Here is a 23,656-nt window from a genome sequence, read left to right on the forward strand (position 1 = left end):
CAAGCCAGGTCTTCCCAGCCGATTCGTGCAAACCGCAATCCACGCAAGCGCCGATAAGCGATCAGCACGCGTCGGAACAAGATATCGATCATCGAACCATCTCCACTCGTCGAGCTCCACGTCGAATTCCATCCGTTGTATACAAACCACGAGCCAGAAGAAACACCGCCGAGCGTGAAATACCGCTGTCGTCCTCGGAAGAGGAAGAACAAGAACTACCGAGTTTGGAAGACCTGGACTTGCCCTGCGCTTCATTATTACAGCATCGAACGAAGATTCCCGAGAAACGAAGTATACAAGTCATCGAAAGCGAAGAATCGGAAGAAGAACGCCCGAAACGTCTAGCCACAAAGAAGAGGCGTGCAGTCCAGAAGAAAAATCCGATCAAGAAGACAAGAACTAAAGTCGACGAGCGAGTAGGTCCTTCTAGTTCGACTTCTGCAGCTTGGTACAACCAAGTTCAGAAATGCTTCCAATTTTCTAGACGGAATCCGAGCGAAAAAATGTAGAAGAAAGGTTGAAACGGATCAAGGAGATTGACGACTACGAGCTCGAGGTGGAGTATGTGGTTTGATTGCGGTTGGGCGAGGGACATGAGTTTGGTAGAGTTCGCAACGTTATCACGTCTCGCCGAGCAGATGTCCATCTGAATGTCATCAACAAGACAGTCTGTGGAAGGGTCATCATTATTTTGAACCCCGTACAGTTACATTACCGCCTATCGCGGTATTCTCGGTCCCGCCCCCCGCCGCCGCCATACCCCCTTTCTCTATCTCTATCCCGGTCCCTATCTCTATCCCGATCGTCCCTACCTCCTCTATACCGATCACTCGGACTTCTCGACCTCGGCCTCCTTCGGTCTCCGTCGTATCGATCACGAACACGATCGCGCTCCGAGCCTCTTCTGTCTTCGTCCCTTCGATCTCGATGATGATCTCTTCGATCCCGACTCCGTTCCCTCTCCCGCCTGTCACCTCGAGGCGGCTCGAACACCATCCCATACCCGCCGCTTCCACTTCCACCTCCACGAGATGGAGAAGAGGAGATACCTTCGTACGGTCCTCGGCCTCCTCTCGAACTAGGTCCGGATGTCCCTCTTGTTGATCCTCGGCCGCCTCGACCGCCACCTCGACCTCGACCCCTGCCGTTGACTTGATACACTCCGTTGATCTTGGAGACGGATTGCGAGCTGCGAGGTTGCGAAGCAGGAAAGTAATATCAGCCATATGATCTCCCTTTCTTTTCCTCGTCCTCGGGCCGAAGATGAACGTACAAATCGACATAGACTCGCTTATCATCGATCAATACTCCGTTCATCTTGAAGTATGCCTATTACCACCACAAATAACATCCCAAATCACAGATTTAGCGTCCGTTTCTCTTTTCCCTCAAGGTGACGTTGGATAGGTGGAGCAAAACTTACCGCCTCGGCCTCTTCCTTCTTGTCAAACTCGATAAACGCGTATTGTAACGAATCGCCGGATTTCTTGTCCCGGATGACTTCGCACGAGAGGATCGTCCCGAACCTGGTTCTCCCGTCGAATTTCGGTCATGCAAAATCAGTATCACTAAGATTACAAAAGGTTTCCTTTCCTTCGTAAGAGCTCTTCCGACTCACCGACTGAAGATCAACTCGAGATCCTCGTCTACGGTCACCGCGTTCAAGTTGGCGACGAACAAGATGTTCTCGGGCGGTCTGACGTGGGCGAAAGGCAGGTCCCCGATCATCTCCAATGTCAACGCGCTCGCCTCGGCCTGGTTCTTCCTATCCATCTCTTCTAGCTCTTCCTGCGTCTTTCCCTGGGTCGGGTCGATAGATTCCGATTCGTCGATCCGAGGACGGAGGGAAGGGTCATCTGGGGGTCTGACAGGGGAAGGGGGTTCCGAGAGCCCATCGTCCGGGTCGGGGAAAGGGTCATCGAGGACTTCGATATGGTGGATCCGGATATCTTTGAGGGGTCGACCGTCCTTGTCGACGAAGGCGTCGTTGATCTGATCGAGAACTTCCAGACCTTCGACCACGTGGCCGAACACGGCGTGCTTCCCATCGAGGTATTCTATCCCATCTTTGAGCGTAAAGAAGAATTGACTCCCACATCCAGGAGGCTGGATCGGGGCTACGGCCATGCTCAGTGTACCCTTTTGCGTGTGTTTGAGCGAGTTGAGGATTTCGGGAGGGAAGTAACGGGGAGGAGCTGGGGTGCGTGCTCGAGTCTTTTTATGGTGGTACGATGCGAACGATTCGCCGCCCGTGCCCAACGCTGATGGGTCGCCCGTCTGTGCGATAAAGTCCTTGCTGACTAGCAAATTCGTCTCCGACTCAGCTTGTGATCATAAAGATACTCTCGCCTTCATAGCTCACCGTTGAAGAACGCGTTGAGGCCATAGTACTTGGCCTTGCACAGTTTGAGAAAGTTGGCACATGTGCGGGGACACTTGTCGACCTCGAGATCGACGACGATATCGCCCAGAGAAGTTTCTACCAGTACCGACATTGTTAATGACCGGTGCCTATCTGATAAGAAGAAGGAATGGCTGGCTGGCTGGCTTGCTATATCTTGTACTATATGGTTCGTATCAGTCGCTAGTGAGTACGGTGATCATCGACTAATGTCATTCAAGGAAAAAGGTGTCAGGTTGTCAAGTGAGCCTGACATTTTCGGGGAAAAGTCCGTGAGGTCGATGATCCTGTAACTGATAATAGGATTGACCTCTCATCAGGATCGCATCTTGTACTCGCCAGCTACCGGTCTATCAACAACATCTCGACTTCAGCTCGATTATGAACCCTTTGGCATCCACATCGATGTTACGAACGACGGCGAGCCGGTTGTCCGGCACCGCGACCTCGCGACGATGCATCTCCTCGACCTCGTACCGACAATCTCACATCGGTTCAGCACCGCTGACCATCCCTTCCTCGGTCACCCTCGAGCTCCCCGCTCACTCTCTTCCTCTCTCTTCGACTTCGGCCAACTCTCCTTTGAGGTCGATCGCCATCACAGGACCGTTGGGACGACACGACCTCCCCATCGCGCACCCCGTCGTGCTTCACCCGCCTACCCCGGAAAACCCTAATCAGCTCAGCGTGACCGTCCAGAACCCGGACCTTAAAGCCCAAGCGGCACTTTGGGGTCTAACAAGAGCTCTTCTAGGGAACGCTGTTATCGGAGTCTCAGAAGGGTACCGGGTCGTCCTCCGTCTAGTCGGTGTAGGGTACCGAGCCAACGTCGAAGAGATCCCCCCGACCCTCCGAAGACTCTTGCTTCAACCTCGTTCTCCCACCCATACCCCGCTCACGTCGGACGAAGCACCTACGGACCGTCTGAACCTGAAGCTCGGGTATGCGCATCCGATCTATGTGGATATCCCTAGGGGGATCACGGTGTCCACCCCTCAGCCGACGAGGATCGTGCTCCAGGGTACGGATAAGCAGAAGTTGGGATTGTTTGCCGCCAAGATTAGGCGGTGGAGGAAACCGGAGCCGTACCGAGGCAAGGTAGGTTATCCGTCTTGATCTCGCTCCCTCTCGTATTGCTTTTCGATCCCGTACACCCAGACTGACTGTTTTCTTCTGTATTTGTTTTCCGTTTTTTTCAGGGTATCTTCGTCGGGGACGAGACGATCAAGCTCAAGGATATCAAGAAGAAGTAAAAGTAGACGAGGGACGAGGGAGGTCGATACCTTACGATGCGCCACGAAACGAAACGAGCTCGACCCGGGTCTTGATCTCGATTCTGGCTTTGTTCTCCGCCGATGTTACCTGGAGCGTATTGGCTCCAGTTTGTATCACTACAACTACTGGCATACGATTCACAGTCATGGCGAATCATCGCATCTGCACGATTAAGAAAGGGCATGGAAGGGACTTTCAGGAATGATCGATCTTAGGAAGATTTCGGAACGTTCATAGAGGTAAATCCTCAAAGGTCTGCGGAAAGAGTGCTAATGCGCTTGCGCGAAGAGCAATCGTTGGATATGGACATCAATAATCTGCCATTTAGAAAGAGCCGTGGAGTAAGGTGATGCCCTCTCATGCATGATTGGGCATTTGCTACGCAGTCAGGCGGGTACGAGATGAAGCCCTCGATGCCTACTGATGCTCGGCCTGGTGCGGCTTTGGATTTGTTTCCATCCGAAGTGGAATGCTCGGTACAGGTTCAGTCGAGTTTACAATCGTTAAGACAGCCGGTCAACCTTTCGCACCAAGACTAGACTCGCCAGCATCCCCAAGCCAGCTAACCCGATGCCGACGTAATGAGCTCCTCGGTACCCATCGAGAAGAGATCGATTGTGGCTGATGTGCGTTTCCACCAAGCTGCCGATTCCTAGACCGATCGATATGCTGTAGTTGATCATCGTATTGACGAGAGACGCCCCGACTCCTTGCTTGTCCCGTGACATGAAGTCTGACGCAGCGAGGTTAGCTGCGGGAAAGGAGCAGTCCATCCCGAATGGAGCTATCAGGACGCCGATGAACGAGGCGGCCCAGTACGTCAAGTCGGGTGGCGTCACCGCCGCGATGACGTTCGAAGCGCCAAACGCGACCATCGATCCGAGGAGGATGTATCCGGGCTGAACTCTTGACATCAAGTAGCCGGCGAGCAGGGCGGCGATGATACCGGATAGGCAAATCGGCGAGAATTGAGCTGTCGCCTTCAAGGGCGAATCGCCACGCAGCACCAACCAGGACTGCCACAGATAATCTTGAAATCCAACCATCGGATCAGCTTCCAGCTTTGCACAACGAGGAACGGAAAGTTGTGTCGACTCACAGATCCAGATACCGAAAGAGCTCCATCCCGCGCCTACGGCCACCAATATCAAGATGATCTCTCGACTGAGATCCTTCAAAGGTACCAAAGGGTAGGTCGCTTTCTTCTCAACCCAAACTATCGACGCGCCGCCATGAGCTTCTTGCGATAACGTTCATGGAGTCAGAGCGCCACTTACAGAAAGCGCTCATGGCTAAGATCCCCAACAGTAGCATTAAGTAGACGTAGACGGTCTCCCAACCGACTACCGCTCCCTGGTTCCAGGCGAAATTGATCAAGATCAAACCAGAGACTCCGGTCAAACAACCCGGTACGTCCAGAGCTCCCTTTTCCCGACGTAAAGGGTTGTCTTCGTCGATGGTGGATGGTATCGTGATCCAGCTCAGAGCCGCGGCTATGAAACACACGATCGCATGGACCCAATAGATCCATGGCCACCAGGACAGTTGACCGATCAGAGACGAAAAGGTCGCGCCCAGCATGAATCCGAGCGGCGCCGTCAATCCAAAGAAGCTGAAAGCCATATCCTTGCGTCTGCCGGGAGGATAAAATCGTCCTAGGAGAGCCACGCCGTTGGGCAAGAGGATCGCTGGACCGATGCCTTGTAGGGCACGGAGTACATCGAAGTAGATGTGGCCGTGATTTTTCGCATACACCGTGAAGCCTGACATTTTCGAAATCAGGAGATCAGAGGTGCAAGCAAATCGATCTTCAGCTGGAACGTACCGGCTGCTAATCCACATATCCCGAACCAGAACCATCCGACCAGAACAGCTCGTCTATGACCATACAAGTCGCCGATACGACCTGCTACCAGGATGAACGTCCCGACGGTCAGGCTATACGCTGCTGGAGACCAACTCATTTGGCCTGGCTCGTGATCGATACCGAAATGCCGTCCGAGGATCAGGAGCGGAGCGAGTGACATGCCGAGTGCAGCCTGCGTGAGTAGCTGGCATAGCGAAATGACCACCACCAAGCCCAGTTCCGGTAAGAGCTTGAAGGATTCTATAGGCCAGACGATCTCTTCCTGCGCGACATCCGAGGGATCACTAAATATCCGACCCATCGCGACTTGATCGAGCTTGATTTCTTGGCATATCGCTATCGCAGCTATATGGTCATCGCTGATCGTACTGAAGCTCTGAAGAGCATATGGGAGGTTTATATCACCCTCGTACCGTGGTCATCGCCATCATCGCTATAAGCGCGGTGTTTGTAAGCCTTGCGCGGACGAACTCTCGGGAGGGTCTCGGGAGTCCTTCCGAGAGTTCGTCCGCGCGCGAATGTGCGTCGAGCCTTGGCCATTGATCCGGAGCACCTTGGAACTTGCCTCCTTGTGCAAGGGCGATGATGGCGCCGGTCGTCGACTCTTCCCTTTGCACCTTGCCAATACCAACGGTGTCGTAAGAGGGATCCAAATGATTTCCAAAGGCTGGAATCATCTCCTAGAGGCTTTGGGATGTTGAGATCGGCCCTGCGGACGATGCTTTCTGGTCCGACCTGAAAGCCAATGACCGTGATGAGTTCTGGGGTGCCATATCTACAGATTCCAGTCTCTTCAAGGCAGACAACAAGCAACTCCCCTCATCACCACGAGTCCGTGTTCGACGGCATATCACCATAGTTTAGAAGGTGATGACTTGTGTGATGACAGCAGGGTGTCAAGGCTGTTCTCCGGTATCACAAGAGCTACGGCACGATCCAGCCGGCACTCATCATCAACCAATGGAGCACCAATCGCTTGCATGTTTTCTTGCTATATATTGTTAGGGCTTGACTTGGGTTTTGAGCCAATTATACACCGGCGATTGGCGATTAGCAGCTGCTTTGCCAAGGGGTCATCTCTATCTGTTAGGTAAAGCGAGATGAGAATCCAGTGGCGTCATCTGGACCCACTGGATCTGCGAGTACTGTTTGCACAACGTGATGAGTACTCAAACATCCCGACGCGAAGTATACCCGGCATGACTCACCACTTCCCACCAATCGCGAACATCATCTTCAGGGATCCAGTCTTGGGTTGTCGCGGATATCACAGAGAGCACGATGTGAAAGATTTTGCAACGCTAAAAGTCGAGATTATTGTGGGTCCCGTCACTGGTATCATGACCGGCTGGTAATAGTGCTCACCATGCTCTGGCCGCTCTGGCCTAGGTGTTTGTACTCGCAACTGAGTCGACAAGATAGGAAGCAACGCATTAGTCTCGATATCTCGACCTTCGAACGAGGGGGGTATCTGCCCACGTCAATAGCAATTCATAAGCGGTCTTCGTGATAGTCTCTCGTTCTTTGCGCGCGTCGAGCGAGGGCTCAAGGGTTGTCTTTAGTTCGAGCTGACGCACGAGGACCGGATAAGTCAGCTTGACGACTATCAAGGATTCCAGGAGCTAAGCTCACCAGCGCCAATTCGAGGATCGCGGCGGTCACCAAGATGTTTGCTCGTTGTATAGCGAACAGGTCATGTTGAGGGGAAGACACAACGGTGGTGGAGATCCCGCTCGTACACAGGAACTCCACAGTCCGACCAAGTGCGCCTTGCTGATGTTTGACCCAATCGCTAAGCGTCGCCTTACTTAGGCCAGCACGCATCAGGAATTCTATGTTCCGATGCCTGAAGTAACATTCCGACAAGATGTTGAAGAGTCTGGAGTTGAGGACAAAGCCCGTCATGTAAGATGGCGATATATCAGGTTGAGGGAAATGACCCTGTGATGTCAAGTATTCGTCGTCGATCTCGATCGGATAGGGTGGGACTTCGTCGATACCGGACATAAGCATTGTCTCTCCTCCGATCGCCGCGGTTCTTAGAAACGTAATGACAACGACAAGCACTGGTAGTCAGTAAGCGTATGGAGACATGACTTAAACCCATATTGACCTACTTGTCCAGATTGAAGACATACCAAAAAGTTCGCCGCGATAGCTCCCTTGTAATCGCATCAGCATCATCCCCTGAATGGGGCTTGTCGATCCCGAGTGCATGAACAAGTCCCACAATCTCCGCTAGCGTGACTTGGCTCATCTCGACCTGCAAGCTCGCCTTGCAATAGTGATAATTGCTAAATACGCCATGCGGACAGACGGATGAGCGTTCCCGACTCGGACGAAACTTTGACCTACGGGCCGCGGTATATGGCGAGCAGACGAGACTCACCCAATCATGCTGACAAGCAGCGACAGAGTCGGCCGTCTCAGATATCTCGCTGCAATCGCTCGACTTGCTTTGTAGCTACTAGCGGCAAACTCCTCCAGCTCCGCGTGTGTATATGCTTCGGTCATCTCGCTCTTGGGTAGCTGACAGATCGCATATGCCACTGCACGCATGGAAGGAAGAGCGACTCTGTCGTCAGTAAAGACTTGCAGAAGTACCTACGATGCTGACGACTCGCCTAGGGAAAGCAGTAGAGCTCGAAAGACCTCGTCGTGGCGATCTTTCCGGCTCAAGACGTCTTGCGCAAAAGTTGGTTTATGAACCAGGGGCATGAGATGGTGCTGATGTTTGGTATAGAGGGCCAGGAAGAATATGACGACGGGCCATTTGAGCACCGCCTCTATCTGTGGAACGGCTTGTTGAGCGTCAGGCCAACATGCTCGACTGTGGTCTGGCGGTACGACTACTAGAGGTGTTTCCAGAGAGGTTCCGATCGGGAGATTCCCCTGGGGTCCGTCGGATGTTCGCGAAGTATGAAGCACATAATCAGATCGTTCATTGTTGATACCCGCTCGAAAATTTGATGAGTCCCGGCCGGGACGCAACGTATGATCGCAAGCCTGTGAATCGACAGAGACGACCGGTCTGTCGAAAACACGTCCATCCGATCTATTATCCATGGCACCGTCGAACGGCATGTTATCGAGGTCGCCATCCGTTTCGACTCCGGTAGTATCGAAGGTTTCTTGTGCAAGGGGACCAACGATTTGGTTAGGAGATTGCAGTACCGGACCACAATTTCCGGAACAGACGGAGAAGATTGCTGACTGGCCATGTAAGCCTCTTCTACTTGATGGCGAATGCGAAACGGCCCTTTCGCTGGAACGTCTTGAAGATAGTTGATCAGCATTATTCGAGTACAGTGTTGACGACGTATGACGAGCTGATCCGACGCTGTCAAGTTTTTTCTCGCGTCTACAGGCGGAATGGCCTCATCAGTAAAGCAGCCTGAACAAGGAATCTACCAGACGTGGCCAGTACTCACATTGTTCGAGGCCCCGGCCGTTTCGATTGATGAGTCCTCACGCAGTCCACATCTTGATCATAACAGCCTCGACATTTTCTGCCATCCTCCATGCTTGGAATGCATTTCGTCTGCGTCGATAATAGATTCAGCTGAGCTTTGAACGATCCTCCTTAAGAAGCCCGGCAGGATGAGTCCTTACCTTGCGGCTGCGACACTTGTCACAGGCCTTAGTGGTCACTATACTTGTCGACTCGGACATGACTCAGGAACTCCGGTCATCTTCGATGGCGAGGCATATAGAGAATTGGCGAAAGCCGACATGATGGGTGAATTCAGCCTGTTGCCTGTTGCTGATTGCAGTGGACGATGGGTAGGAGCGGGGTACACGGCGTCAGCCGACGAGTCACGTGACCACCACAATGTTTGACCGGGGAAGCCTATCATACTTTCTTACGAGCCGACGAGAGTTGTGCAATGACAAACCGAGCAGCAAGCCCCAAACGACCTAGATGAAGCCCTTGTTTGAATCGTTACCTGATTTAACCCACCTCGTGCGAGAAACCCATAGCGTTGAGTTTGTCGTAAGCTAGGATATAGCCTCAATTATGTTGGTCTGCAGCCTGGTCCATATCGATTTCGTTTCGCTCTTGTGGTAGTCCTGGCTGGGGTTGGCGGTGCGGACGTCAATGGGATCGTTTTCCATATGTTCGGTCAAGGTAGACACCATGCCGGCGGTATCTTTGAAAATTGAATGGGAAAGACTTGCAATCAAGATAACATTTGGTGTCTCGTATATGACATGTAAATGTGTTACAACCGGGCTGCTGAGCCGGACCTAACGATATGGGATCTGGTTACTGGATATGCCTTGTTCATTCACACGCCCTCTTCATGGACACCCTGACATGCCCACGACCGCCTCGGTTGGCCCGGGCGAACCAAGGCACGTAAACCAGTTCACTATCGACGGACTTCCACTTTCGAGCGGGCGTCGATCCGTTCACCTCCCGGTAGAGCTCATCGCTGTCGTCCACAAGCGCGCGTACGCCGGAGGTGGCGGCGATGGCGACCATCGATTGACCCTGAATGTCCAACTCGCGCGTTTCAAACTTGGCATCCTCCGTCAGACCAACCCCTTCGAAGTGAGAGTGACTGGCCTCGATCTTGTCGTTATCAAAGTCCTCGGCGATGTACACGATAGGTCCTCGGGAAACGGTGAGGGTGTCCTGGCCGGTCAAGGGGTGCGATGCAAGAACTCTGACGGGCAGGTCCATTGTCGAGGACGCTCGCGAGCTGTGGCCCGCCGAGAACGTCAAAAAGCCTTCCGGACCCGCTTGTCCAGCAGGCTTGATCTGAAGATGATAATAGAGGTCAGCCTCGTCTTCCGGCGACGATTGCAAAAAGTGCACCTACTTGGAAATTCGCCGCATAGTTGGGTTTCGGCACCGTGATCTCCCAGGTCCAACCCTCGGGCGCGTCCATCTCCCAGGACGTCTCGCCCTTCCAAGGCATTCCGGATTGCATCTTGATCGTCGCTCGGCCATTCGGCAGGTCGATCACCCTGGTGCATGACATGTAGAGGTAGACGATGACTGAGATCTTCTTGGCGGACGAATCTACGTCGGCGCGCCAGGTGTAACCTCCGAGCATACCGAGAGTTCGTGAAAGGTTGGGCGGGCAGCAGCAGACTGGAATGCGTCAAGATAAGCTTCGGGACGCCTGTGACGACCGAGTCCAAAGGCGCGAAGCTCACCCTCGAACCAATCCGCCCTCTTTGCGCTCTCATCACCCCACGTCGCCAGCCTGTTCTCGTAGCTGAACGCCTTGCCCTGAAGATCTCCACCGCCGAGTACAGCGTTGTAAAGACAAAGCTCCATCGTGTCCCTAACCTTCCCGCTCAAGTTCCGGTAGAGCAGCCTCTCGCTGGTCATCATCGCTGCGATCGAGGCGCAGGTCTCGGCGTAACAACCGCCCTCCTTGATCGAGACGGGGAGGTGGTAAGGGAACTCGGAGAATCCTTCCCACTAAACAGTCCCCAAAAAAACTCGATTAGGAACGTTTCGGAGATCATCGATGAATCTTGTTTTACTATAACTCACCCTCGGCTCTGAGCCAAATCCTCCGGTGACGTACATCTTCCGGTCGACCGCGTCCGTCCATAACCTATGAGCGTCGTCGTAGAACTTGCCACCCAAATCGGCAGCTGCTGTGATCAGGTAGAAAGCCCGGACCGAGTGACCGAGGATGGTATCCTGTTCGTGCAGGGAAGCGTGCGATTGGTTGTAGCTGTAACGAAAGGAAGACCCTCAACAGAGTCAGTTTCGTGTCTTTTACCCCACATGCCATCTGGTTCGCGGCAGACTTACGTCTCGGGACACTTCAAGTCCATCGTCGTAGGCAACGGTTCCAAACCCCTCTCCCTCCCCTCATACTCGAAGTACGACATTCCACCTTGATCCTCCCTCTTGACTCCTCGAGCCTCGAGCAAGTAAGTACCGAAATCCAAGTGCTTCTTTTCCCCCGTCAAGGCGTATAGGCGGAGGATGGCGAGCTCCAACTCTGGGTGGCCGGGGTATCCGTGTTTCTGGTCTTTGTTAGGGCCGAAGTGGTTGATAAAACAATCGACGTTCTAGTATTCACGAGGCGTACAGAGTAAAGGTAAACGAAGGTTCCGGAAAAGGATTGAGGAGAGGGTAGGGGAGGATTGAGAACTTGCCTTGATCATGACGTCCAGGAATTTGCGGGAGCCGCTGTATCGATAATGAGCCAAGGAAGCTTCCAACAAATGTCCAGCGTTGTCTGCTCGGGAGCAATCCCAAATCCAACCTGTAAGCGATACTGCCTCGTCGCCCTCCCAACTTCCGGTCCTTCAGTCGCAACTTACACATTTCGTGCATATCTCTCAAGTTCCTAAACTTGCCCGTCGGGTCAACGGCGGTAAAGTAGATGTTCAAGTACCCGTCGTCCTGTTGAGCTTTGACGATCAGGTCGATGATGTGGTCCATAGCTTGCTTGTAAGTGGCCGCCTGAGGAGTGTCTTTGGTGTCTTCGGAGGAGAGGAAATAGCAGACGGCTTCGATCCTGAAGAGTTTCAGATTTCGAGTACAGTAGTGGGTATGATCGGTTGGGTTGAAAGTGAAACGCCGTGGCGTAGAAGATCGTCAGGAACGTGTTCGAACCGACCCAAGACGACGCGGACGCGAAGAAAAACGGCGACATACCATTTGCCAACATCGCTCTCCCAGAACAAGGACGGTGGGATCCCATCCTGCCTCGTCTTTCCTCCCTCCAGACGCCTCACGTTGTATACATCCCTCCACTTGAGGTCGAACGCGTCGTAGCTTCCTTGTTTCTTGAGCTGGTCGAGCTGGGTCTGGAGGACAGTCTCGGCGTATAGGGAGCGGAGGTGGCCGAAGAAGCTGTCCTTCTCGAAAGCTGTTGGTGAGGTAAGGACGTTACGAAGAGGTCAGGGTGAGCAAGAGTGCTGGGAGGGGCAACGTGATCATGAAGCTTACTGGTGCTGTCAAAAGACGTTTGAGGGTGGTTGAGAGTCTTGGTCTCGTCAATCCAGGTCATTTTGATTCGTTCTCAGATGTATGGTGTTCTTGATACTGCACGAATACGTTGTACTCTTCCAGTGAGCTCAGTAACGGTCGGATTACTACATCCCGAGTCCCTCTGCATTTGTGTGTCTTGATTTATAGCTCGTCCCGTTGCCACGGCTGACGATCTGGGCAATGCATCCCACTTCCCACTTGCATCGTTTACTCCGTGATTCGTGTACAGGCCGTCCGATAGATGGAAACGAGTAGGACCGAACGCCGAGATCGGTTCATTTCCGGTGCGATGGATGGAAGCAGAGGCGAGGCGGTCGAGGCGAGTGCGGGGTGGAGCTTATTGAACGCGCTAGCAGATACCGGCCGTACCCTGTGCCGGCATTTTGTAACGGAAGTAAATTTCATCCGTTCACGGTTCGGTTCGGCTGATCCCGACGAGGTGATCTTGGAGACTTGGGCTTAACACAGTTGAGAGCGGGCAGCTGGCAGGTACTTGATGTAATTACAAGCAGCATCGACACCAGAAGCATCAGCCGCAACACCAACTCGATGTTTCATCTCGTACGTGCTGATTAAAAGCGTTGATGAGGCCGACCGAACCGTCGAGATCCCCAAGTTTGGAACAACATGTCTCCCAAGAATCACAATAACCACACAGCCAAACGAGCGGTCATAAGAGCTTGCGATCAATGCCATAGAAGACGAGTCAAGGTGAGACTTGGTGTACAATCCTCGTGATGACTATTTCAGCTGATCTGGTGAATTTGTCTCGCTTATACAAGTGCGATGGAAGTCCAGAGTGCGCAAGATGCCGGCGTACACGCACAGAGTGTACTTACCTGAACCCTGTCAGACCCAAAGGACCCACGCCAAGGTTAGCTCACCACCGCGCATATCATCTTTTCTTCTTCTTCGGATTCTACGAGACCATAGCTGAAACCAAGTCTTCGTGTTACTGGTGGTACATTGATAGATACAAGACGAACAAGAAACCCACGTCTCCCGGGTCACTTAAGAGGAAAGGCAAGGACAGAGAAAACGACGAAGACGAGGACGAGGATTACATCAACGAGAACGCCGATTCTGGGACACACGTCTCTGGCTGGAGTCCTTTGAACACAGAGACACCTCGAGCATCTTCGTCCACCTTACTGGGACGAAGTTTCAGAAATCTGGACGATCAGGAGATGAGCTTCCTACCGGGTCAATCTATCGGTGATACGCTTTCTGCTCGGCCCGGTGCAATGCAGCTGGGGAACGGATCAGGAACCTTGGCTATGCCCTTGAGCGAAGAGAGAGCCATGGACGCGTCTCGCCTTCAGCAGACGCCAGGAGATACCGCGACACCTGCTCATCTTGCGAGTTATTACATCTCGCAGGCCTGGTTGGACGATGCTTGGTTGTCGCAATTGCTGCCAACACAATCTCAGCCTGTGGCAGGAGCCGGGCGGGGGGAGAATCAGGCTGGTAACGGAGGAATAGGCGGTCAACCTGATAACAACAATCAATATGACGGCGCAGGAGCTGGCGGGAACATGTTTCTGGACTCGACATCGGCCGCCTTTACACTCGATCCGAGGCAGGTGACCTGTGCACCCATCGTGGATTCGAGATGGGAAGCCGGGCAGATGTTCTCTTTGCCCTCAGGATCCCCGGCAATCCACGATCAGGATGTGCAACAACCTGGCTCTTCCATGAACCCCACGCTGGGCGCCATCTCCTCGGACCCGCTGTACAACCAGAGGTCTTTCGACCCCTTGCCAGGTCCTGTGGACGTCTCCTTTCTGCGTACCGCTCGCGATCCCCAACCGACGACATTTGGACCTTCCCCGATCGTCCGACTCGCCATCGACAGCCTCATCTTGCCTCAACTCGCTCTCTTCTTTAAACGGATCCATCCGATGATCCCCGTCTTCTCCCCGGCTTATTTATACGAAAAGATCGCCATCCAGACTCATCACACCGACCCGGACTTTTGCGCCATGCTCTTAGCCCTGACGAGCCTTACCCTCATTCATCCTCTCGCACCGGAAGAAAGGGCGGGAAAGGACGGTCGGCGGGAACACGCCAAGATGTTGCTAGCTGAAGGTTGTAGGCTGAGGGACGCCTGGGATTTCGGATCAAGGAGCCACTTCACGGCGGCGATGACGAGCTATTTCATGTTCGGGGCTCTGTTCGAGCTGGGACAGGCCGAGGCGGCGAGGATGAGGTTGAGGGAGGCTTTGTCTTTGGGAGAAATCATGGGTCTGCACAAGAAGGAAGGGTATGATCTGAACGACCCGCTCGAGGCGCAGAGGAGGTTGAGACTGTTTTGGGTCTTGACCGTGACGGAAAGGTTAGTTGGCTAGAGCTTATCCATATCGTTATATGATGCCCCGAAATTGACTCCCACGTTCACCCTTTCGTCTGTAGGGCCTATGCTATACAGCGTGGCGGTAGTATCGTCTTTCCCGGTCAAATCTTTGACTCGTTACAAGTAATACACCCCGAGGTGGCTGGACTCCTACAATCGACAAGCGCGATTCCTCCGCGACGAGAAGCGCTTCAACACTTGGCTCGCATATTCACCTTCATCGACGGCGACATTGTCCTCTGCTGGAACGGTCAATGTGGGACCGACTGCAAGCGGTTGACAGCGAATAGAGCCCGACAAATTTTGTCGGGCCTGTCCGGCGATACTCATCAAGTATTCGGGCAAACGGAAGAGGAAATCACGGATACGTTGACGGAGAGCCAGAAGGTTGACCTGTTCATCACCTGGCAATGGTTGAGGAACCGAATCTGGCGCCTCGCCTATACTCACGGACTTGTCGACACCTCGAATGGCCAGCAAGATCACCTCTCAATCGCGCTTCCCTTCCAGATTTGCCAGATGGCATCCATGTGGGTGGAAACATTCTCTTGGGATGCTATGGATCAGCACGGCATAGGGTTCGTGGAAAAGATATGTGATATCACCAGCGTGTTGCCCCGGCTTCTGGTACCGGCCACCGTCGATGTTGTCCGTCGAGGCATGGGCGGAGACGTCCCGGACGTTTTGAGGATGATTCGAAGGATGTGTTTTGTTGCGCGGAATCACTGTCGTTCGAATCTCGCTACTGTAGACTCGATCCTCGCGGAACTAGCCACCGCGAGCAAGATGTTCGTAACATGAGAAGATGTCGAATGAGACCGGGAGCGCTTCGTGTGCCATTTTCGGGAACTCGGGACCGGTCGCGCCCAATCGCGTGGGACCGGCGTTCGTGGGATCAAATCGGTCAGCAGACTACGGATGCGCAACGTGCACTGCGCCACAGCACAGCGATCGACGAGAGTCGGCCCTGCTATATCATCCGATGTAGGACCAGCCGAGCTTGAGAGGCAACCGAAGCGGTCAGAGGTCAAACTATCCGTCCGATATGCCTAACAGGTGGTGGATGTGCGTCACTTCGCATACAACGTACATCGAGTTCCAGCGCACTCAACGTACATATAAGGAGCCCCACATATGGAGTTCTGTAGATCAATCGTTCCAGCAGAGGTGTAATACAGACAGCTTTGACCGCTACAGTTCGACAAGACGACCATGGAATCTACTATCATCAACGAGATCGACGGCAAGGAGCTGGAGGCCATGGGCTTCGGCAGTAGCCCTGAAGATGTCCGAAAGCTTCTGGCGGACGCTAAAGAGGCTTATGAGGAGGATCAGCGTCTAACTATTCGAGAGGCTTTGCATCGATTCACCCCAGCCGTGTTCTGGGCGATGATCTTGAGCGTCACGCTGATCATGGAGGTGAGCAGAAAGACGCAATGGCGGATGACATCTCGACTGACGGAGCTTGCCATCACTCATCGCGCGAGATAGGGATACGACGTCGTGATGGTACGTCACGTGATTGTGATTGCCTTGCGCTTGCGCTCATCGTCTTCTGCCTACCCTTGCAGATCGGATCTTTCTACGGTCAACAGCAATTCATCGAGCGCTTTGGTACCACGGAGGACGGCGTGAAACAGATCACTGCCGCTTGGCAGAGTGGGCTCTCCAACTCGTCCGTCATCGGTCAGGTCAGTAGTATATGGATACGTATGCAATGCCATGTTCAATTTGACTGAATAGCTGCTTCCTTCCAGTTGGCGGGTCTGGCCGTTGGCGGATACTGTATGGATCGATTCGGGCGCAAGCAGACCCTGTTGGTTGCCCTCGTGGTCATGACCTGCGCCATCTTCATCCCCTTCTTTGCCGTCAATCTGCCCATGCTTGCTGTGGGCGAATTCCTCTGCGGACTGCCTTGGGGTTGCTTCCAAACCCTTTCTACCACCTACGCTGTCGAAGTCGTACCCACCGTCCTTCGACCCATCTTGACGTCATTTGTCTGTCAATGCTGGGGGTGGGGTATTTTCATCTCCTCTGGAGTAGCTCGAGGCGCCTTGGAACTCCCTGGTGACCTGGCTTGGCGACTGCCCTTTGGCTTGCAATGGATCTGGCCCGTCCCTCTTTTCATCTGCTTCCTCTGGGTACCGGAATCCCCTTGGTTCTTGGTCCGACAAGGACGCATTGAACAGGCCCGTGTCAGTCTCCGACGACTTCGACGCAAGGGAGACGAACAGGAGACCGAACACGCCATCACTCGAACCTTGGCATCGCTCGTCCACACTATTGCCCTCGAAAACCGAGAGACTGCCGGAGCGTCTTACGTCGAGTGTTTCAAAGGAATCAACCGTCGTCGAACCGAGATCGTACGTTGTGGATAAGCAGAGTGACGCGTCCGAATCATGCCTAAGTTATTCCTCTTCCAGAACATGGTCGTTTGGGCCGCTCAAATTCTCTGTGGTAACGCCATCATTGGTTTCGCGGTCCTCTTGTAAGTCCACGAACGATAGTAGTCTCTCGATCCGAGGCAGAACGGCTGACTATTACTGGACGTATCAGCTTCCAACGTGCCGGCTTGAGCGAGACCAACTCGTTCAACTTGAACATGGTATGTCGTGCTGCATGTCGAGGCTACTACTACTTTTACGTTCGATACTAAACCCCTCACGACTTATAGGTTATGAACTCGATGTATATCTTCGGTAGTAAGTGTCTCCGTATTTCTTCACACACGAGAGCGCCGACCTGACCTTCCACTACGTAATTTCAGGCATCATCTGTTGGTTCTTGATGACTCGTTTCGGTCGCGCCACCCTGTACATGGGAGGTATGGCTGGCATGCTCGTCTGCCTTCTCGTCACTGGAGGGCTGGGATTCAAGGACTCCGTCGGCACTTCTTGGGCGATCGGATCGTTGTTGATCGTCCAGACTTTGATCAACATGACGACCATCGGACCCGTGAGTCGCTTAGAGCACCCCGGGATGATATCGCTGATGGCTGATCTGATCTCTCTTGTGTTGCCTCGTTCAGGTCTGCTACACCATTGTCGCAGAGACATGCTCCAGTCGTCTTCGAGCCAAAACCATCGTCATCGGTCGTATCGTCTACAACTTGACCGGTATCTTTAGCAACTCGGTCACCCCTCGAATGCTTTCTACTACCCAATGGAACTGGGGTGCCAAGTCTGCCCTCTTCTATGCCGGAACCAACATTCTCTGTTTGACTTGGTGGTCAGTCCTTGTTGTTCAGCTTTCGCTTGGCAAACGACATGCTGACTCAATTTGGTAATACAGCTGGTTCCGTTTGCCCGAGACTATGGACCGAAGCTTTGCGGACCTCGAGTCCCTCTTCCAACAAGGTATCTCGGCTCGAAAGTTCAAGCATACCAAGGTCGAACGTAGGTATCATGTCTCGCCATTTCACCGAATCATAACAGCGGTATTTATCGATTTCGCTTCTCTTCCTCAGAATTCCACCAGGTGGTGGATGCCACCGCTATGGACGAGAAGAAGCTCGAGTCGGATCACGTCGAATACGCTTAAGCGTGAGGGAATCCTCGAAACCCCACCGCTACCGAGTTGCTTGCTATGGGGATTGTCTTGTGTTGAATGTCGCATATTTTTCCGGAAATGATGGAGGAAGGTTTGGTATTGTCAATTCTCCGTGTGGAATCGTGAAATTGTAAATGATTGAATTATATGAATCTCTATTCGACCATGCGACGCGTCACTCCTGAGATCGAGCGTGAAAGGAAGGGAGACCCAGTCACGTCCTACGACCGGATATTTGGCGACAGGTGAGAGCTTGCTGTTCAGTTCCGGAGGCGCCGGTACGAATGATCGCCGCTGATGCTGAGCGAATAAAAGCCGAGATTCTGGAACTGACATGCTCAAGGTATGCTTGAGGCGCGTCTGAAACTGTTAGACGCGATCGGATTTGCTACCGAAACTAGGGATTTGTCTCAGATCGCTCGGTTGCGATCATATCAGGTGGCTCATCATCCTTTGGATCGACAGACACCGTGATGAAGCGTCGGCTGATTCATCCTCTTGATTGACTTGCCATCTTGTTGAGATGTCACGATCGACCTCCGTTGTTATCGAACCATTCTCACCGATCTCAAGCACGACAACATATACTACCTACCTTCACGTCACACATACTTTTCACGAGTATCATGCCAGCCAAGGCTGCTACCAAATCAGCGGAGAAGGCCGTCAAGGGAGACGAAGGTAGGATTTCGAGAAAGATATTTCTCAAGCCTATCTTTCTCACTGATACCTCGATCTTTTCGTCACTCGTTTCCAGCCGAAGAAGTGAGTACAAAGTAAATTCTTGCGGTCGAACCAACGTTCCGACTGATGCGTCCGATGCTTTGACTGTATCAGGTAGTACTCAAGTACCTCAAGCAGGTAAGCTCGCAGAGCTGATCACCGTCTTACATGAGAACGAGACTGATCCTCGAATCTCCATCGCAGGTCAACCGACCCTATGCTGCCAGTAAGCCCAAATCAGTCAAACTCATAACGAATGCTGAGCTTGATTGCCTGTTCTTAGCCGACATCTCGGCGAATCTCAAGAACAAGGTAACCAAGACAAACGCTCAGAAGGTTCTTGGATCTCTAGCCGGTAAGTACAACTCCTTTTCCAAAACGCTCAACCACGACGCTAACCGCCGAAATATGGTTCGATATCTCAGATAAAGGCCTTCTCACTTGCAAGACGTACGGAAAGCAGTCGATATACGTGTACAATCAAGTCAGCCGCCTAATTACCATCAGGGTTTTGTGATCAAGCAACTGATGCGTCTCCCGATTATCATGATCATAGGCCAATCTCGAAACTCTGCCTGCGGAAGGTCTTGCGGACATTGACAACGATATCAAGGTGGTCGCCGACGATCTCGAAGCGGTCAAGAAGAAGCTGAAGAATGTCGGGGCTGGTGAGCAGCTTTACTCCGGAGGTGTTTTTGCCGGCAGAGTTCATCGATATCGTGACGTTGTTCAATGTTGAAGCTGTTGCCAATCTCACCGCTCAACCTAAAACTGAGGATCTCCCTGCGACGCTGAAACGTATTCAAGCCGAGGTGAGACGAGCGGCCACCGATTACGTCGTCAAAGGACGGTGTGACCCAAAGATACCATTATAGAACGATGCTTTGGTAGCCGCTTTGACTCCTCTACGAAAAGCTGCTACAGGGGGTGAAGATAAGCAGGATAACAACGGACAAGCCGGTCCAATGAGTAAGGCGGATATCGAGGCGATCGAGAAGGAATGGCAGAAATGGCGCAAGGAATGGGTCTCTCGTAAGAGGAATTACCTAGGGTGAGTCGTTTACCCAACTTTGCAGTTGGTCTGCCACAGGCAGAGCTCACGCTGAACCATATTCGATAGACTGCTCGACGGTGTTCAGACCGACGCCTCGCCCGCAGAACGTCTGGCGTTCCAAGAGGAAAGCGGGATCGACCTGGAAACCCCCGAGATGGTCGAGTTGGAAGCTAGCGAACTCTGCAAACCGCCCGCTCCAAAAAAGATCATGCTTGCCGGAGGAGGGACCGGGGCCAAGACGAACGTCAAGGCCGTCGTACAGAGCCCTGGAGCGAAGAGGAAGAGGTCGTGAAAGGTCGTAAAGGCTGAAACTACAGCCCGGTCGGATTCCCGCAATCTCGCTCACGTGGGCGACGTCGATGACGTATCTGGACACTCGCCGGCCGGGAATTCTCGATGTCCCAGGTTCCTCTCTGCTCTCTGCTTTGCCCAAAGCTATCATCTCGTCCATCCCTGTCATCGCGAATAGAAGTTTTGTATGTCTGTGACCGCACTGTCTTCTGTACTACTATACAGCTATTTGATCGCCACAATGTCTGTGGAAACCCTCGATACCCTTCATACAACATAGCGTCCACCTTCCACAGGTCGACCCGACAATCATACCACCAAAGATGACCTTGTTCCCGCTTGGCAAGAAGGCTCGAAGAAGGAGTTCTATACATCCTTACCTAGCCGGTAACTTTGCACCGGTCTTGGAGGAGTACATCAGTCATCCGTGCGAGATTATTGAAGGAGTCGTACCGGAAGAGCTACATGGTAGTCAATACGTTCGGAATGGAGGCAATCCTGTCAATCCCCCAGATGAGGGGCGAAACTATCACTGGTTAGTATGAGGTGATATAACTAACCTGTAGTTGTTGCTCAAGATGGCATTGCTCCCAGGTTCGATGGGGATGGCATGCTTCATGGTGTCTTCTTTCCCAAAGCGACGGTCGCAGGAGAATCGCCCTCGCCCCCGCTTTATACCAATCGCCACGTCTCGACCCCCATCCTCTCGCTCTCCCTGATGCTGCTCAGAGCACCTCTTCCCTCGATATCTCTCCTCATCTCGCCCTTGACAAGCCTTCACAGGATACTGGGCGCTATCGTGACGACATTTCTGCTAGCGTTCGAGGCCGGAGTCGGTACGCTCAGCGTGGTCAACACCAATGTCATCTGGTGGGGATCGGGTCTGGGCAGCGAGGCGGAAGAGGAGAGGAGTAAGGAAGGCGCAGATGGTGTGATCAAGAAGACGGGAAGGCTGTTGGGGACTTGTGAATCTGGACCGCCGATGGAAATTCGAGTGCCCGAGCTGGAGACCGTGGAATGGGACCGCCTGGAGGATGAGCAAGGCGAAAGTCTCAGGGAGAAGTACGCCAAGTGGGATCCAAGAGGATGGAGATTGGCTAGGTTGCAAGAGGTGAGCAGCGCGTAGATTGGTCATGTTACGCATCGATAGGTCTGACCCCCATTCCAACAGGACTGGATGACCGCTCATCCTAGGGTTGACCCTGTCAATGGGGATCTGGTGTTCTACCAATGTACGATGTTCGAGAAACCGTACCTTAGGTATTCTGTCATAGATCGGCACGGGAAGCATCGCACATGGAAGATGGGTATCGATATCGGCAAGGCGAAGATGTGAGCCATGCTCGACCATCTTGATCTGGAGATCTCGACTGACGAAATTTTCCCTGCTATCCGTATCAGGATGCATGATTTCGCTTGTTCGCGCAAATTCACCATTTTCCTCAACTTGCCCCTCACATTATCGCCCTTCAATATGCTCTCATGGCCACCCCGCCCTATGATCCATTTCGACCGCAACCTTCCGTCGGAGTTTATCATCATGCCGAGAAGGACGGACGCCTCTACCAAGCCCATCCGCTTCATCGACCCGGAGCCCAGCATGATCTTTCATACGGCCAACGCTTGGGACGATCAGTGCGAAAAGTCAGGAGACGCCGTAATAGACATGGTCGCTTGTCGATTCAAGAGCGCCAAACTCGTCTATGCTGCAGGGGCGGTGGCTATTCCCGCCGAAGAAGTCCGAGCAGGTTTCGACGATGTCGTCCGGTTGCATTACTACCGGTTCCTCTTCGAGAGCGATGGAGCTCACCGAATATCTCATAATTTCCCCTTGAGCGAGATCCCTTTCGAATTTCCAGCTACGCACCCGTCGAAATCGATGAGCAAGGCTCGATTCGTCTACGGATGCAGTATGCGGGAAGGCGGATTCGATGAACGGCTCGGTGGAGCTGCCAAAGTTGATGTGCTGGTCAAGGTCGATGTGATCGCCCTGAGCGAACAGGGGAGACTTCGAGGGGAGGGCAAAGCGAAAGCGGTTGATCAGCGGACGGTGCTCCAAATCCTGGAAGACCACAAGAATGGGAGGCATGATGGCATACAAGTGTTCGTCATGCCGTCCGGTTGGTTCGCACAGGAAAGCCGGTTTGTTCCCAGGAATATCGAAGGAGCGGATGAGGATGACGGGTGGCTGTTGACGTACGGTATGTCACGGATTGATCGCCGGCGTTCAACGAATCCATCAACGAATCCATGCGTACATATCGCGCACCGCAGTCTACGATGAGCAATACATCGATGCGTTTGGTAGGGCTTCAAACGCTCCAGGGTCCGGATCGGAACTTTGGATCATCGACGCCAAAACGATGTGGAAAGGTCAATCGAGCGTTGTCTGCCGGCTCAAGTTGCCGCAGCGAGTTCCATATGGGTGAGTGCACGTATAGAGAGGTGGCCCGAACAATGAACAGATGAGCTCACCCTCGATCACATCAGATTGCATGGTACGTGGATCCCAGGCGCACATGTGGACATGCAGCGGGACCTCGAGCATCCGATCACGCCACAACCGACACTGGTGCACAAGATCATGGCCTCACGGTTTCGCCACTTCGTCGACATCTTCACCGCCCGACCCAGATCGCGTTCAAGGACTTTGGCAGAACGTATGGCGTTCTGGGTACTCTTCTTGGGCTCATGGATAGCACTTGGCCAAGCGGTTTTGGACATCAGCAATGACCAGGACATGCGGCAAGGAGCGGTCGCCTGGCTTTCTTCGCATAAGTCGAGCTTGACGCGTTACTTGGAACCAGTATCGGGCCTGCAGGTCAGTAACAGAATGTAACTTCGCTTACATGAAAGCATATACTCACTGCCAGCCTCGATGATTCATACTAGCTGCTGGGCGGCCTGGGTATTGGAGGTGTCTTGCTCGTTCTGCTAGGCGGGTCAATATCGTAACCAACCGCGGTGCAACATTCGGCCCGGAATCCCGGCCTCGGGCATCGGGCAACGGAAGAACGACGAGCAGCGACCAACGTTCCGTAGCATCAGCGAAACTATATAGATCTATAGATGTGTTACAAGACTGTATCGGACCCAACCCACTTTGTAGCCGAATTGTAGCACATACACCCTGCATTCATATTCTCAACCAACCATACAAAGACGTCCGACCA

General features: G+C 53.0%; 9 protein-coding genes across 9 annotated transcripts; 5 read left to right on the top strand and 4 right to left on the bottom strand.

Annotated features, from left to right (window-relative positions):
• Positions 1–610: 610 nt before the first annotated feature.
• On the bottom strand, positions 611–2,540 carry HD553DRAFT_116654 (cyclophilin-like domain-containing protein). The gene is made up of 5 exons (XM_046176457.1): positions 2,363–2,540; positions 1,619–2,300; positions 1,424–1,526; positions 1,274–1,329; positions 611–1,189 (listed from the first exon to the last, which is right to left on the bottom strand). The coding sequence occupies exons 1-5, from the start codon at positions 2,493–2,495 to the stop codon at positions 712–714; spliced, it is 1,452 nt and encodes a 483-aa protein (XP_046034150.1). The 5' UTR covers positions 2,496–2,540; the 3' UTR covers positions 611–711.
• A 266-nt stretch (positions 2,541–2,806) lies between these two features.
• On the top strand, positions 2,807–3,654 carry HD553DRAFT_276086 (putative ribosomal protein L6; the record flags this gene model as incomplete). Its single annotated transcript, XM_046177937.1, has 2 exons — positions 2,807–3,499; positions 3,601–3,654. The coding sequence occupies 2 exons, from the start codon at positions 2,807–2,809 to the stop codon at positions 3,652–3,654; spliced, it is 747 nt and encodes a 248-aa protein (XP_046034151.1).
• Positions 3,655–4,011: 357 nt separating this feature from the next.
• On the bottom strand, positions 4,012–6,096 carry HD553DRAFT_299835 (major facilitator superfamily). Its single transcript, XM_046178616.1, has 4 exons — positions 5,502–6,096; positions 4,954–5,439; positions 4,776–4,892; positions 4,012–4,706 (listed from the first exon to the last, which is right to left on the bottom strand). The coding sequence occupies exons 1-4, from the start codon at positions 5,842–5,844 to the stop codon at positions 4,180–4,182; spliced, it is 1,473 nt and encodes a 490-aa protein (XP_046034152.1). The 5' UTR covers positions 5,845–6,096; the 3' UTR covers positions 4,012–4,179.
• Positions 6,097–6,472: 376 nt separating this feature from the next.
• Positions 6,473–9,433, bottom strand: HD553DRAFT_116697 (uncharacterized protein). The gene is made up of 11 exons (XM_046176458.1): positions 9,403–9,433; positions 9,156–9,306; positions 8,975–9,084; positions 8,168–8,904; positions 7,933–8,092; positions 7,661–7,837; positions 7,176–7,581; positions 7,023–7,099; positions 6,909–6,948; positions 6,752–6,844; positions 6,473–6,688 (listed from the first exon to the last, which is right to left on the bottom strand). The coding sequence occupies exons 2-11, from the start codon at positions 9,213–9,215 to the stop codon at positions 6,623–6,625; spliced, it is 1,926 nt and encodes a 641-aa protein (XP_046034153.1). The 5' UTR covers positions 9,216–9,306; positions 9,403–9,433; the 3' UTR covers positions 6,473–6,622.
• A 291-nt stretch (positions 9,434–9,724) lies between these two features.
• Positions 9,725–12,791, bottom strand: HD553DRAFT_299838 (uncharacterized protein). Its single transcript, XM_046178617.1, has 9 exons — positions 12,472–12,791; positions 12,178–12,391; positions 11,841–12,037; positions 11,673–11,755; positions 11,323–11,585; positions 11,056–11,242; positions 10,710–10,980; positions 10,370–10,644; positions 9,725–10,308 (listed from the first exon to the last, which is right to left on the bottom strand). Exons 1-9 carry the CDS (start codon positions 12,530–12,532, stop codon positions 9,829–9,831), a joined length of 2,031 nt encoding a protein of 676 aa, XP_046034154.1. The 5' UTR covers positions 12,533–12,791; the 3' UTR covers positions 9,725–9,828.
• A 230-nt stretch (positions 12,792–13,021) lies between these two features.
• Positions 13,022–15,713, top strand: HD553DRAFT_317209 (uncharacterized protein). Its single transcript, XM_046180730.1, has 4 exons — positions 13,022–13,224; positions 13,296–13,387; positions 13,487–14,848; positions 14,926–15,713. The coding sequence occupies exons 1-4, from the start codon at positions 13,141–13,143 to the stop codon at positions 15,665–15,667; spliced, it is 2,280 nt and encodes a 759-aa protein (XP_046034155.1). The 5' UTR covers positions 13,022–13,140; the 3' UTR covers positions 15,668–15,713.
• Positions 15,714–18,583, top strand: HD553DRAFT_352131 (putative MFS alpha-glucoside transporter). Its single transcript, XM_046183665.1, has 11 exons — positions 15,714–16,285; positions 16,358–16,375; positions 16,438–16,557; positions 16,624–17,229; positions 17,290–17,354; positions 17,423–17,471; positions 17,541–17,568; positions 17,634–17,821; positions 17,895–18,094; positions 18,158–18,261; positions 18,333–18,583. Exons 1-11 carry the CDS (start codon positions 16,079–16,081, stop codon positions 18,404–18,406), a joined length of 1,659 nt encoding a protein of 552 aa, XP_046034156.1. The 5' UTR covers positions 15,714–16,078; the 3' UTR covers positions 18,407–18,583.
• A 458-nt stretch (positions 18,584–19,041) lies between these two features.
• On the top strand, positions 19,042–20,484 carry HD553DRAFT_352132 (Tat binding protein 1-interacting protein-domain-containing protein; the record flags this gene model as incomplete). The annotated part of the gene is made up of 10 exons (XM_046183666.1): positions 19,042–19,096; positions 19,173–19,180; positions 19,253–19,276; positions 19,343–19,364; positions 19,422–19,493; positions 19,564–19,622; positions 19,695–19,806; positions 19,880–19,950; positions 20,014–20,189; positions 20,259–20,484. The coding sequence occupies 10 exons, from the start codon at positions 19,042–19,044 to the stop codon at positions 20,482–20,484; spliced, it is 825 nt and encodes a 274-aa protein (XP_046034157.1).
• Positions 20,485–20,608: 124 nt separating this feature from the next.
• HD553DRAFT_317212 (carotenoid oxygenase) lies at positions 20,609–23,596 on the top strand. The gene is made up of 7 exons (XM_046180731.1): positions 20,609–21,018; positions 21,078–21,594; positions 21,655–21,815; positions 21,885–22,684; positions 22,758–22,908; positions 22,974–23,304; positions 23,376–23,596. The coding sequence occupies exons 1-7, from the start codon at positions 20,807–20,809 to the stop codon at positions 23,436–23,438; spliced, it is 2,235 nt and encodes a 744-aa protein (XP_046034158.1). The 5' UTR covers positions 20,609–20,806; the 3' UTR covers positions 23,439–23,596.
• The last annotated feature ends 60 nt before the right edge of the window (positions 23,597–23,656 follow it).

Source organism: Filobasidium floriforme, assembly GCF_021052385.1.
Source record: "Filobasidium floriforme strain CBS 6241 chromosome Unknown HD553scaffold_21, whole genome shotgun sequence".
Taxonomy (NCBI): Eukaryota; Fungi; Basidiomycota; class Tremellomycetes; order Filobasidiales; family Filobasidiaceae; genus Filobasidium; species Filobasidium floriforme.